At 35.2% G+C, this 14,498-nt stretch overlaps 2 protein-coding genes across 21 annotated transcripts in view; one reads left to right on the top strand and one right to left on the bottom strand.

Annotated features, from left to right (window-relative positions):
* cast (calpastatin) overlaps positions 1-7,107 on the top strand; it is a 72,869-nt gene extending 65,762 nt beyond the window's left edge. For 12 of the 20 annotated variants that reach the window (XM_030134806.1, XM_030134795.1, XM_030134797.1 and 9 more), the window contains 10 exons: positions 1,075-1,188; positions 1,302-1,400; positions 1,491-1,598; positions 2,195-2,287; positions 2,417-2,461; positions 2,553-2,684; positions 4,005-4,091; positions 4,331-4,360; positions 5,763-5,869; positions 5,973-7,078. In XM_030134806.1, coding sequence (XP_029990666.1) covers positions 1,075-1,188; positions 1,302-1,400; positions 1,491-1,598; positions 2,195-2,287; positions 2,417-2,461; positions 2,553-2,684; positions 4,005-4,091; positions 4,331-4,360; positions 5,763-5,861 — 807 coding nt within the window. In that variant the 3' untranslated portion in view covers positions 5,862-5,869; positions 5,973-7,078. Of the gene's footprint in view, positions 1-1,074; positions 1,189-1,301; positions 1,401-1,490; positions 1,599-2,194; positions 2,288-2,416; positions 2,462-2,552; positions 2,685-4,004; positions 4,092-4,330; positions 4,361-5,762; positions 5,870-5,972 lie in introns of all 20 variants that reach the window. The other 8 variants (XM_030134793.1, XM_030134802.1, XM_030134789.1 and 5 more) reach the window with 2 other exon arrangements.
* A 1,518-nt stretch (positions 7,108-8,625) lies between these two features.
* cd8a (CD8a molecule) lies at positions 8,626-13,384 on the bottom strand. The gene is made up of 7 exons (XM_030134761.1): positions 13,342-13,384; positions 11,040-11,401; positions 10,625-10,945; positions 10,460-10,549; positions 10,270-10,377; positions 9,852-9,891; positions 8,626-9,706 (listed from the first exon to the last, which is right to left on the bottom strand). Exons 2-7 carry the CDS (start codon positions 11,086-11,088, stop codon positions 9,655-9,657), a joined length of 660 nt encoding a protein of 219 aa, XP_029990621.1. The 5' UTR covers positions 11,089-11,401; positions 13,342-13,384; the 3' UTR covers positions 8,626-9,654.
* Between the last annotated feature and the right edge of the window lie 1,114 nt (positions 13,385-14,498).

Here is a 14,498-nt window from a genome sequence, read left to right on the forward strand (position 1 = left end):
TTTACTTTTCATATAATTGATCTCAAAACCTTCCAAAAAACAGTAAAACAACTGGTCTAATGTGGACTTTCGGTCAGTCTGTCATATTTTAATGTCTTGAAGAGTATTGTTGCAAATTTGCCTCAATTTTCCACTGTTTTCATGATGAGGTGCTGCTCAACACTCTTTACGAATGTACATGTTTGCTGATTTTCTATGATCCCTGACATTCATGGATCAGATTCAACAACTGGTTTCGGTAATGGTGTTATTAATTTTATGACCTTCTACTGATTTTTTGGTCATTTTTGTTTAGTTTGGATTGTTGATTGGAGCAACTGATCAATAGTTGCATTAATATATTAATATACATACCTAGAGACTGGAAAATGTGTTTAATTTCTATTATGTCAGTTATGCCTAATGTCACTAATTTGCATCATAGCCATTGTATGTGCTATATTCACATTAACAATATCCACATAAATTTGCATCTACATGACAGCAACAACACAAATAATTGATTTTTTTAATATATTTGTAAATACATTCATATATAAATTTATGATATAAATGTATAAATCATGTTTAGAACTTAATGTATTGATCCTTATTGAAATCATTGATAGAAAAGTCTCATATTCCTGGCTCAGCAGTTACCTGGTTGTTTAATAAACTAAGTGAAGTGGTAACATTGACAGTTGTTTTGAGTAATGTGATTGATTTATGACAGATTAACATGATGTGTCACAATCTATTGGCACAAGGCTAATGTTGGAAAGAGAAATGGATATAATATAATATTGTTTTATTTGCATGAACGGTTCCCATCTGTACGTTTGCACTTGTAAATATAGCTATATAAAATGTAAATAGATACATTTATGACTGTCTGACCTACTTTGAGAAACACTATTTTGGTTTTCTTTATCCATACTTAAAATGATAATGTAAAAAAGATGCAAACTGGGTGCTAAAGGTTAACAGTTAACCACCCTGTTCTGGAAACACTGCTTGAAATCGACACATACATTTAGTTTAAATGAAAAGTGTCTGATGTTTTATGTTAAATCTTGTTCATCCTTTGTCCTGCAGCCCACCATGGGAACCTGTGAAGCCCTGGACATTTTGTCTGGAGACTTCCTGACCCCCTCAGCAGCCCCTGCTGTCCAGGCTCCTGTCGTCACACCCTCAGCTCCTCCTGCACAGGTACCATGCAGATCCTTTTCCTGCAGCCCAAACTAAAATAAACCTTCTTACAGTGGAATTATGTATGCATTTAGACCTGACAGATACCAATCTCTGCTGCGTTTCTCTCTCAGGCTCCTGCAGACTTTGCTCTGGATGCTCTGGCCGGAGACTTTGCCTGTGCTACTACTGCCCCGTCCGTGAACACTGCTGCTGCTGAAACCACCCCAGAGGTAAAGGTTCAAGTAAAACCAGAGCATTCATGACCAAATTAGACTCTTCAGGCACATAAAACCCTTTCTGTTTGTGTTTTCTTTGCTTAGCTTGCAGCCGGAGCAGACAATGCTCTGGACGCTCTATCAGACACCTTGAAGGATATCGCACCCACCCCCCAACCTGAACCCACTGTTCCAGCCAAAGACATTGTAAAGGTAATCAGCACGCTTCTAAAACATTATTTATATTCGATTTGTAAATGTAACCCATAAAGACCCAGTGCTACTTTTCTGGCCGTTCCCAAATGATTTTTTTTTTTAATCTCTATTTATCCTTTCTTAAGTTATCTATCAGCATTTATTTTAATATTACCCACTGTATTTTGCATTTTTCATTGTAAATCATGTATTTCCCTATACTTAATTTCCTATATTTAATTTAGATGTTCAAGGTTATTAAATCAAAATAGAGTAAACTGAAGAAAAAGTGACTTTTTCAGCAAAGATATCCATAAAACAAGTGTCTCCATCCACTGTTATTGATCCAACTCCATGGGTTTTACTGGTGAATCAGTGTTGTAGAAGATGACAGTGTTCCCATGGTAACTACAGAGCCTCTGAACGTCCAAATGGGTCATATCTGATGACCATGAAAAGACGACAAACTGTATTTTATACCAATTATTTACATGTATTGATAGGATTAATGGATCAACAGGTATTAGACTTTCTAGATCAGTAGATGCTTTTGGTTGCCAGTGGGTTTTTGGGTCTTTATGGGTTAAAGGTGACCTAACGTGTTGTTGTTGCAGGAGAAAAAGGCTGTTGAAGAAAGGCTGATTAAGATGGGAGAGAGAGATGATACGCTGCCGCCAGAGTACAGACCCACAGAGGAAGATCTGAAAGTAAACACCACATTTTACTGTGTATTTTATATTTGCAAAAACTGGATAAAATACAATATTTTTATTTCAGTGTTTTCTTAAATGTGTAGTACCTTGTTGCTTTAATTTCCTTCTAATGCACATCCACAGAAAATGGCAGAAGAAAAGGCTAAAGGACCTACAACACCCAAGGAAGTGAGTTCTTCATACACACAATATAGTAATGATGAAATGATGTAGATACAAAACACAGTCACACAATGTTCTGTCTTTATCTGCTTTATAGAAATCTATGGATGATAAAACAGCATTGGATCTGCTGTCTAGTGACTTCTCCAGTACTCCTCCTGCACCCGTCACATCATCTGCAGACACAACAAAGCTGGAACCTCCTGAAATGGATGCAGAGCCCCTGAAGGTAACAGGAAAACACACCACAAAACTACAACTGCACAATGTAGCAGTATGTGATTCTGCAGTCGATGCACAAATATCTTAAGGCAATGTGTTCATACCAGGGTTATTATTATTACCCCACCCCGCTAAGGGGAAGCAAGGGGTATTTGTTTTTGGTTTGGTTTGTTTCTTCGTTTTTTTGCTAACACTCTAGCAGCAAAACTATTAGTTGAATTCAAACCAAATTTGGTTTATAGATTACCAGTGACCCAGAATAGATGTCATTACACTTTGGGAACAGTAGGTCAAAGTTTAAATTTTTTATGCATTTTCCACATCTTTTTTTCTCCATTTACTTATAATGGGCAAAATTTCACATGTCTGTAGCAGCAAAACAATTGGTTGAATTCATACCAAATTGGGTTTATAGATTGCCAGTGACTCAGATGTGGTTACATTTCAGGAAAAGTAGGTCAAAGTTCAATTTTTTATGAATTTTTTAAATCTTTTTTTTCTCCCATTTACTTATAATGGGTGAAATTTCAAATGTCTATAAAAACATAAATTTAGTTTCAATTTACTTCAAACTTGGCACATATATAGAGGCAATTGATATGCTGACATCACCACATGCGTAGACATGATGACATCAGCTGGATCGATGCCAAAATAAGCTACAATATTTGCGAGGGGCGGGGTTTGTTGTGCCTGGCACCACTTGTTTTATTATAAAATGAGACTTAATGGTATGTAATGGTGAAAAATAAATATGCTATGTGATATAAAGTGTTGAAAACAGAAAAACTAAAAATAAATCCTATAGTAAACAATGGAAAATGAATTCAAACTACAAGGAGGTAAAGTTAGCTTAATTTTCCTCGTAGGTCTGTGGCCACCACACATTGAGGCCTATAATAAACAAAGGTTCAAAATAATGCATTTTTTGCATCCTATCCTTTTAAACCTCTGTAAACCATGGGTTTCCTTGTTAAACTAAAACCAGTCAATTCCACAAAATAAAAATACTTCAACACTCAGAAATGAACTGAAACTAAAATCAGAAACCAAACACAAATGTCAAATTTATAACTGTTGAAAAATTGAAAATGTTATGTCCATATTTCAGAATGTTTATTCATACAGCTTATATTATTCTTGCCGAATGATATTTTGGATTAAAGAGCAGTGTGTGGTGTGTTGTATTCAGGAATGACTGCTCCATCTTAATATTACCTGCAAAAGTTGACAAAAAGACAACTGTTTGGTGCACAAATACATTACAGTCTAAGACAGTCGCACTGATTAATAGGATTGTTTGTGTCATTGTTTTCTCTCTTTGCAGCCGGTGGCAGGTATGGTCCTGGATGTCCTCTCTGGTACTCTGTTACCAGAAGCAATGGAGCAAAAATCAAAGACAGACAAACCAAAGGTAAAAAGACAGAATGTCAGATTGTTCCATAAACTGACATAAAAACAAAACATAAAAAGTCACTTAAATCCAAATATACAGTGAGATCTGTTGGTAAAGGCCTGTTGTCATGGCAGTTCACAAATATGAACTCTGAAGGAACACACTCTAGGTTTCATTATTACATGGCGCCCTCTAGAGGACTTTCACTAGGCTCTCTCACCAGGTTGAGTCTAACCAAGGTCTCAACTTTGTTACAGGGCAAGAGCAAGTCAAAGTCAAAGTCTAAAGTAAGCAAAGTGCCTGCTGCATGAAGCACTGAAGTGGAAATGCACTGGACATGAACAGAAATATGAGTGAAAAACACAGAAATAAACGTCTCCATATGTGGATTCTGCCCTCCTGCATGTGATGCACTCTGCTCCACCTACTTAATGGAATGTTAAAGGTTCAGTGTGTAATATTTAGTGATATCTAGAGGGGAAATTATACATCAGATCTGCTCCTCATTAGAGCCAGTGATGTTTGTCCAATCTACGTTTTTTATTTAAATTGATATTAACTCCAGTCCAGGCCCAAACTTAATGAGAGAAGGTAATATACCTTACCAAGGTCAAATCTGACCTACTATCCAGTTAAGAAAAAATCACTTGCCATAACATTTAAAACCAGCCAGATGTATTTTAAAAGCCATATTCTATATCACTGGAATCTATTAAAGTCCAACATTAGTTAGCTAAGGTGCTAACGTTAGCTATCACCAACATTTTTGTATTAGAATTGTAAGTTTATTTATCAACCTCATCCATTTCCTCTGCTCTTTATCATATAATGGAAAATGATAGAATGACACGTGGATGTGACTTATGGTCTCGGGGACACAGACTACAAACTAACGAACAAAAATAAAGAAAGGAAGTGACATGAAGGCTCAACCAACAAATAGAAAAATGATGGAATCTGTGAATTATTTTGATATAAATTATTCATTCTGAGGTGATGAGAACACCACTATTTTCAGATGATTCTGAATATTCCCCACACTGCAAAAAATGCCCTACTAGTAATAAGCCTAATATTCCTAAATCTGGTAAAATTGACTTATATTGAGCAAAAAAATTTCTACCAGTGGGGCAAGAAAATAAGTCTTGACTAGAATTCTTAAAACAAGCAAAAAAAAAAAAAAGTCTATCAACTGAAAAATTATAATGTGCCTTAAAACTGACAAAAATGCTAGAATTTTAGCAAACTGCTTAGTACAAGAAATAAAATCACTTTGATATTAGCTGGAAAATCTTATTAGGAAAAAGTTTCTTTTATTTATTTATTTATTTATAAATAAAAATATTTTCCTATGTAAAAGTTTCTTGGCAAGCTTTTTTTTTTCCACTTTCTTAGAAATCATTTTTTGCAGTGTACACACTGAACCTTTACTTTCCTAGACGTGTTTCTGTCATTTCTGCATTCAAGGGTCTATCATTTTCAATATGTTTAATAACTGTGTTTGACTGATTGATATATTTATTTTGAATATGAATGTCAAAAAAGAAGAAAAATAAATAAACAAAACATTTAAACATAAGACATATAATACATATTGGAAAAGGAGTGAGAATTATAACTTATAAACTCCCATCCCTTCTCCTTACATAATTAATAACAATAATAAGCTTCCTACTAACTGTGTTTTAGAAACAACATGCAGAGGATCCATCTGCCGCTGACATGCTATCTGCTCAGCTAAGCTCAGATGTCGTGCCATCATCTACAAAAAAGGGAGGCAAGAGCTAGACCAGTCGGTAAGCTTTGTTCTCGTCATCAAGATAAAAAAAAAAAAAAAACAATGCCGAAAATAAACACCTGTGGCTTTTATTGTGACTGTTTTCTGTGTTTGTGTCGCAGGTTGTTGCTGAATACGTGCTCCAAGCCACAGAGACGCATCACTGAACCAGCTGTTCTCTGGATAATGAATTTATTTTTCTAAATTGTCAAGAATGTATACTGGATGAAAGACAAATGTAGATATACCCGAAACACACACTTTCACACACACACACACACACACATACACACACACACAGTCACATGTATGCATTCACACAGCTCTACGTGCAGTGCCTTTTTACTCAGTTTCACTTGTAATCGAGAATGAGGAGCTTTTGGTTTCGGTCTGTTTCTGAAATGAAATGACAGACTTTTTAGGGCAAGATTAAGAAAATGAGAATGTGACAACCTGACGAAGAAAAGAGAAAAACTGTGGGAAGAAAGGAAAGTTAAAGAGAAGTGTAAATGGTTTTGCTCGATGGTGTGAGAGGGAAGGCGCTGCCCGTCGGATTCTTTAATGTGCATCTCAGCTCACACTTCCTGTTTTTCCAGCGATGCACTAATACCATAACACCGCACGTATGGATGTCGGGCTGGTGGTGTTGTGACATTGACACATGGTTGGAAAAATGAGAACTGTCAGCTGTGTGGAAGCAGAACCGAGTGGGTGTATCGTATCGGGATGTTTGTGCAATCTTGATGTACACAGAAAAGCCAAGTTTACTATCACCATGTGCTCTGATGCCATAAAGACACTAGTGTACAGCTTAGTTCGCTTATTCTGAAGACAACACGTAGTTTACATTATTAAATATGTGGAGGATTTCCAGGAGGTGTTCTGCTTTAATCTCAGAGCTTCTCACAAATGCCTTTTAGTTTCTGTAGAGAAAAAATTCTGTCACAAATTGGGTCTTTGTATGTATTTGGCCGAGTTTCTAATGTCTGAAAGAGCGTTTAGTCAACCAAGGTAGTTACAAGTTTTGTAAACTTTCCTTGTTTGTATACTGTATAAAAGAGTTTTTTTGCTCTATGTAAGACAACACTGTACAGTTTGCACAGTTCAAAGGTCTAAAGCAAAACTGTAAAGTCAACAATCACTATACTTTCCCCTTTTTTTTTTTCATGTTAAAGGTTTTGTGTGGGTGTGAGTCAAAAAAGAGAGATGGGAGTACTAATTAAATAAAATAAAATAAAAAAAATCTGTCTAAAAGCAGCTGTGTGTACTGTCTGTTTTGTGCGACTTGAAGAAAATCTAAAAAAATGGATAGATATATGGGAATATGTGTTAAAATATTATTATTACTACTATTAACAAGGTACATGCACAGGTCTTGAAAGTCTTAAAAAGTATGAAATTTTAAACACTGTTTTCCAGACCTTGAAAAGTCTGGAATTTTGTGTGAAAGTCTTAAAGTATGGAAAAAAGTTTCTCTCATAGTTGAATTTTGGAGTGTGCTCAAAGGCACATAATCTGGTAAGATAAGAAATACACAAGGAAAGTATATAAAAAACTGGATATGACTTAACTAATCAGGCGGTACTGGAATGATTCTAGTGAAACTTGTTTGTGTGATATCCATGCACTTAAAACATACTTTACTGCAAATTATGCTTTTATTCATTCATACATTTATTAAAATAATCTTTTCTACACGCAATGTCAATCAAAAAAGTACACGTGCAAGTATAAAAGTATATAGAATCAAGGCCTATGGGGAAAAAATAGTTTTGGAAAAGTCTGGAATTTTTATTTGGATAAAGAGTAAGCACCCTGTACCGTCCTGTTCAGATTAAGCTAACATACAAACAAAAAGTTAAGGATATTTCTTTTTTTGTCATTTTTTTGGTAATTTTTGCCATTTGTAAATAAAACTGTCTGGTCATTAAAAAAAATGTGATAATAATAACAATGGTAATATTTTATATAGCAGGTAAACATGTCACATGCAATTATAAAAAGTACCTCATAAAAACAGCAGTTCCTTTATAATACCATGGAACACACAATAACAATATAATTAAAGTGTAAAGTGCATTGATCAGCGTAAAGCCAGACTATAAAACTGAACAGATTCTTTCCATAGTCCTGTTCAGACTAAACTAACATACACTACAAACAAAAAGTTATGGATATTTCTTCTTTTTTTGTCTTTTTTTTTTTTTTTTTTGTCATTTTTGCCATTTGTGAATAAAACTATGTCTGGTCATTAAAAAATGTGTTTCAATTCACACACTAAAAAGGAAAAAGCACTATGCAAGAATCCCAACTGAAAAAAATAGCCCAAAAATAAAGAATATCCTTAACTTTTTATTTGTAGTGTACATCCTAGTGATCTTATCACAAGTGCGGAGTACTGATCCAAAGTAGGAATGGATGTAGGACGACACATGGACACACGATCCCATGGGACGTACAGTACTTGGAGGTGGTTTGAGACGCCTCTGAAAATGTATTAGAAATGCTTCATATGTGTAAGATCTGCAAGAACATACCCACAGTTTGTATAATCCAGCAGAAATTCATATGTTTTTGACGATTTAACTGTCACTAAAGGCTAAAAAAATCAATAAAACAACTGTCATTTTAGATAGAAGAATATTAGAAACATATCGACTGAACACAGTTAATAAGAAAACATTCCGGCTTTTGAGTTTAACATGCAAACAAATATTAAAAGTCATTGTGTTCAACCTGAAATGAAATCATGCACAATTTTAGGCTATAGATGAGCTTATTTATTTTGCATGTAAAGTACAGAAGCAAGATCTCATCACAAACTGTCACCAAAGAATGATGTCGAGACACATTTTAATGCCAGGTGTAAACAGATGCAGCTCTGCACACACTTATTTGACTGACTTGCTTTTCACAGGCTGTAATTACAGCCCACTTCCTTTTGATTCGGGGGCTCAAAACAAACAAACCTAGTTTCTACATCTATGGCTAAACTTCATTTCAAACTGAGCAGAGTGGATCAAATAGAAATGAATTATTTATTTAAATTTATTACATAATACATTGGAGGCAAAAAGAAGGGCTTGTTTTGTATTAGGTTTTATTTACTTTATTTTACAATATTTAAAGTGAAAAAAAAAGTGACAACTGGATAAAAAAGCTGTACATTTTTGTAAACAGAAAGATCTTTTTTTTTCTCAGTAGTTTGATGCCATATAAATGTACATAAAAAAAAAAAAAAAAAGAAATGTGCATAATCAAAAATGCTCCATTTTTAGAAATAACAGCAAAAGGCAGTAATCTAAAATTACACCAGTCTGGCTTTTTTCTTCTCATAAGCTGTATTTTTACAAAACAAAAACAAACAAACAGCAAAATAATTTAAAAAAAAAATATATATATATTATTTCTATTATTATTTCCAAATGACAGGTCAAATTAAGGCCGTAAAAATATAGGGTGAAATATGGAATAAACCCTAAAATGTGCAGACTGGAAGACTTTATTTTAACATTTTATATTCATATTTATGTTTCATCAGTGAAATTAACATAAATAGATGGTATTTTTTACGTTATTATCATTGTTATAGCATGTGTTTTCCATTCACAACAAAATATGATGCGTTTAAGATTTTGAAACTTTTAAAATTCTTTTTATCTTCTAAAATGTATACACACAGTGAACAAGGAGATGATTATTCATCACAGTTTACAGCACTATAGAAGATGAAAAACAAATCATTTAAGAAAAATGTAAGAATACAGAAATACCAGACGCAGACAGATCCGCATACACATCTGATCAAATATGACTGTTGGGCCTCATTTGTTTTCCAGGTTCCATCATCCGTGGTCTGTGTGAAATAAAAATGTATAAAAATATCATAATGCATCCACACAAAATATACATAAAAATAATAATTATGATAAAAAAAACTGTCATTGACTGTAAATTCAGGTCTGAAACTGACAGACATTTTAAAATGAGAAAATACGTACTTTCTTTTGTGATGGTGTGGACATCTCCGGGTTCTTATTTCTACAAAAACAAATACAGAAATAAAATAAAATAATGTAGTTGCTACAAACATGTAAGAACTTTAAGCTAACATTATCAAGAAGAGGAGAATACATTCACTTTTATTAAATTAGACTTCATAGTTTTCTTTTCTTTTCTTAACATCATACTTTCACTGTGTTCTCTGGTATCCCATGACACGTTGTTATGTCTTGGGCCCACTGTTGGTATTCTTGTTTTTAGAATCCATTCCAGTAATATTGTATACTTCTGTTGGACTTCATTTTTTTTAAATGGAAATGAAAATGAAAATAAAAATTTGATCGCAGAAAAAAATTAGACTTCACAGTGGGCTTCTATGAAATGTTCCTCTAAAAAAAATAAACCACATGGACTCACTGTTGCAGTACAGAGTGGTGACGATGAGGACCAGAAGAAGAAGGCCACAACCTCCGGCCAGTGGAGCCAGAATGATCAGAGGACACGACATGGAGGGGTTTCCATCTCCTGAAAAGCATGTCTTCATTTAGCCACATCATCTCACACACATTCAGATGGACTTACTGAACAGCTGATGTTAGATCCTTACGTGGCCTGGTGCAGGTGCACGCTGTGGTAGTTTGGATGACTTGGTTTGGCTCGGTGGTGACGACCGCTGGCTTTTGTACTGGAGCTTTGTCTGGAGGACAAAACAAACAGGTATTGTATCTGTTCATTATCAATCACCAGATGATATTTACTCAATAAAACTCACTTGGATTCAGCCGGGTTATTTCGCCAAATTGCAGTTCGTTCCCTCCGATCAGAGACGCACAACTGTAAACACCAGAGTCTTCATCTGTGAATCTGATCAGCGTTAGGATGTTTGATTCCATCTTTGATTTGAAGGTGGAAGGTAAAGGCCTGGGTGTTTTTAAGATGCCATTGTTGGTGAAAGACGCGATGAACTGCATCCCAGTTTTATCCAGGACCCGAAACCAGATGACCATGCTGCCCTTGTTCCTGGGGTTGCATTTGATGTCAACTTCTTCTCCCACAGATGGTGTCTTGACTGTACATTCCCCACATGTAACCTCTGGGAGATTCAAATAAGTACAAATCAACTTATTGAACTTTATTTCAGATATTTCACAAGAACAAACCATCGAGAAAGATCCAATTGAACTTACTTTGATAAAACACCAGAATCCCCAGAGCCAGAATCCATTTTTGGTCCATTTTAATGTTGCAGCTGCCAAACACGTCTTCTTTGCGTTAGTTGGAGTTTGTTAGGAGATAATTCTGTGTGATACCAAACCACGCCCCAGCTGTAACCTTCTTCTCTTCTGTGTCAAATCGGATCATTGCAGCCGAGCGCTGCAGCACAGACCTCCTGCATGCATGGTCGTGGTCTGCAAAAGGTTTTGAAGTTGAGCCCACCCGAGTGCGCTTCACTCCTCTGCCTCTGGTTTTCAGCTTGACTTCATCCACAAGCAACTGGCACACACACACACACACACACACACACATGCCGCGGTGTACAGTATGTAGGCTAAAGAGAGGAGGAAAGGAAGTGCACAAAACATACAAAGAACACATGATAACAAAATTCACCTGTTCTCTCAGATGGCACAGAGGATATTATTTTACCTTTTTTGGAGATTTAATCACTATTTTAGACCAAATTAAAGCATTCAGATGTAGAGTTTGACCCCTGAACTACTGCGTAGTACAACAGTATGCATTTAGATTTTTTTTTTTTTTATCTTAGTGGGTGACAGAATTTCTCAGGAAAAAATTATCTGGACATGGGGGGTGAACTGTGAGTGTAATATATTGAACTTTTTCTTTTTCACTACTTCAATTTTTTTTATGAAAAACTATCAAGAATATGAACCTTTCCAGGGACTGTGGGGAGAAATAAGTAGTTTTGCCACAACATGCCACCTGCATTTTTACTTCTTTTGAGGTTAATATATAATTGTGCACTGTCCATGACTAACCTTCTTAAGGAATAAGCAGTTTGTAAATAAATAAATAAATAAATGTCCTTGAGTAAAATAAATAAATCAAAAATTGCAAATGTTGACTGTATATATATTATCTGTCTTTTCACTTCCCTGTTCATCTCTACTGAAAAAACATAAATAAATAAGTAAAATTGCAGGTATAATGCTTCCAATTATATTTAAGCCAAATAACTATCAGCAATTTAAGAGAAAATATTGTAGTGTTGTAAACAGTGTTAATGTTTTATGTGAGTCTGATACATTAATACAAGGCTGAGAGCACCATTCTGGATAGTTTATATGTCATACTCTTGCACCTATATTCAATCCAGATCCTGCTACAAGAAAAAGTCAAAGTTCTCTTCGTAAAGATGTTTGATAATGAAACTATTGAGCGTATAAGCTTCAACATTTCCTGTGATTATATGTACTGGGGCTGCAGTTTTCACAATGCTACTAACTTTTTTAACACCACTGGACAGCACACGGTTCAACCTCACAAAGCGAATGTCACACTTGGTGCATCAACCATGTTACACAGAATGACACCGAGGTTTGTTCTGATGTCAGAGGTGTGGAAGCCGGGGTTCTTCTTCTACCAGGAGGTTTGTATTCTGATATTTTAAGGGCTTTGTTTACAGAAGTAAAGTTCTAAACCAGTCCTCACAATGACAACTTTAACTTAATAAACTAAAATGAAGTCATACTCCTTAAGGGTAAGAAGAGTGAATATCATCAAAACAACTGCAGAAGTAACAGTAAAACACCCCTATACATGCACGATGACAATTTATTTTTATTTTTTTTTATGTTGACCAAATGTTGATAACTGACTTTAATGACTCCCATGTTTTGCTTAGAGTTCATGCTTCTTCCGTCTTTATGGAGGTTTTTAGTCCCATTGTGTTTTGTCTCTGCTGCTATTACTGCACAGAACAAACTTAAACAAACAATATTTGCTCATACAATTAATTTTTACTTAACTATTCCAGATTTTTATTTATTTTTTTACTCACTTTTTCACTGCATTTTTTAATCATTTCAATCAACAATCATTTATTCATATTTCTTTCTCTTTTATGTCCTGATTGGTGAAACATGGGGTGTTTTTGATCATGTTTTATTATCTACAATATTTTTTTGCAAATTAGACTCTTTTATTTGTCGGTTAAAGTAGATTTCACCAGAATTTATCTACCTACAGGAACAACTAAGTAACTTGATTTGACTTGACTTCCATCCTAGCTTCATATATTTATTTATTCATTTTTACAAATAAAACACCAACACAAAACAGCCCCCCCCCCCCCCCCCCCCCCCCCCCCCCACACACACACACACACACACACACAGCACATTAATGAATTTGCAGCAACACAGTCCTGACAACAATGAATTAATATGCTACAAATTAGTAATCGTATATCAAATAAAAGAAAGAAAAGTGTACGTAATGAAGAAAACAGTAAGGTTAGTCACTCACATCAGTCACCTCATTGAAGAAATTTTAACACAGGGTCCCAGCTTCTTGTATTTTGTCTGAATTCAACAACCCCACAGAGTAAACGAATGTTCTACGACCCAACATGATGACTACTGTGGTATTTACCTCACTGGAAAAAAAAAAAAAAAAAAAGTGACCACTCCAATTTTCCAGCTTATGGTAACGTGACACACTGAACTTCACAAACCCACTGTTAAACTTTCACATACTATAAGGTCCCTCATTGTACCGAGAAGTGTGTAAGGTTAGAAACCACATATGAACATATCAACATGAAGGTGTGAAAGCATGTGGACCATTTCCTGACCTGACCTCATTTACCTTTCGGGCTTTTAGCCAGTAAACCAGCAAAGTGCATGTCTTCTGCAGACATGAGAGACCAGTCTACATTTGCACATCAAGGTGAATATACAGTGCATAAAAAAAAATAAATAAATAACAGCTGTATGCTTCCTCCTAGATTGAGGTCATGTCAGGAGATCCTCTACACACTTTTATGCCTTCGTGTTGAGACTGTTTTTGCAGTTTCTCTACTGTCCAGGCCTCTACCAGCCAAAAGGTTCAGGTGTCGTATTTACTCACACTTGATCAACTTGAAAAAGCCGAAAAACAGAAACACTTACTGTATTTATCACATGTTTGTACTGAATGTTCCACATCAAGAAATTAAGAATGTTTGACTTTAATTCTGTCCATCTGATACGTGCAACATTCACTCTTAATTTTGCATCTTTTTTATACTCATTGGTTTTACAGATTCTTTAACCCTTTATTGGGCAAGTGACTATTTTTGGTCATTTCTGTGCACATTACAAGACAGTGACAGCAACAGTTCCAGTGAGGACAGTGAGGCAACAATCTCAGGTCCAATGTGGTCTACAGGGTCTGTAAGGTCCACCTCTGCATGGACAGTGAGTGTACCTGCTTTGTTAGGTACCATGAAGTAATGGTACTAAAGTAAGGAATGATGTTCAAAGGGATCATGTGGCATTGAGACGGCAGCCACCTCATACTTTATTACAGAAACAATGGATCAATTATTTTCTAAATATAGTTATGATGAAGAGGTCAGTGGCCCGGATGCATGCAACCAGTCGAAAAATTGTATGTGGGATGGTGTTTACATTATGATTAAA

Source organism: Sphaeramia orbicularis, chromosome 5 (assembly GCF_902148855.1).
Source record: "Sphaeramia orbicularis chromosome 5, fSphaOr1.1, whole genome shotgun sequence".
Lineage (NCBI taxonomy): Eukaryota > Metazoa > Chordata > Actinopteri > Kurtiformes > Apogonidae > Sphaeramia > Sphaeramia orbicularis.

Coding starts and splice junctions, on each gene's coding strand:
- cd8a (XM_030134761.1), bottom strand. CDS start 11,088: ATGGACCAAAAATGGATTCTGGCTCTGGGGATTCTGGTGTTTTATCAA. Junction 10,946..11,039: donor GATTCTGGTGTTTTATCAAA/GTAAGTTCAATT, acceptor TGAATCTCCCAG/AGGTTACATGTGGGGAATGT. Junction 10,550..10,624: donor AATAACCCGGCTGAATCCAA/GTGAGTTTTATT, acceptor TTTGTCCTCCAG/ACAAAGCTCCAGTACAAAAG.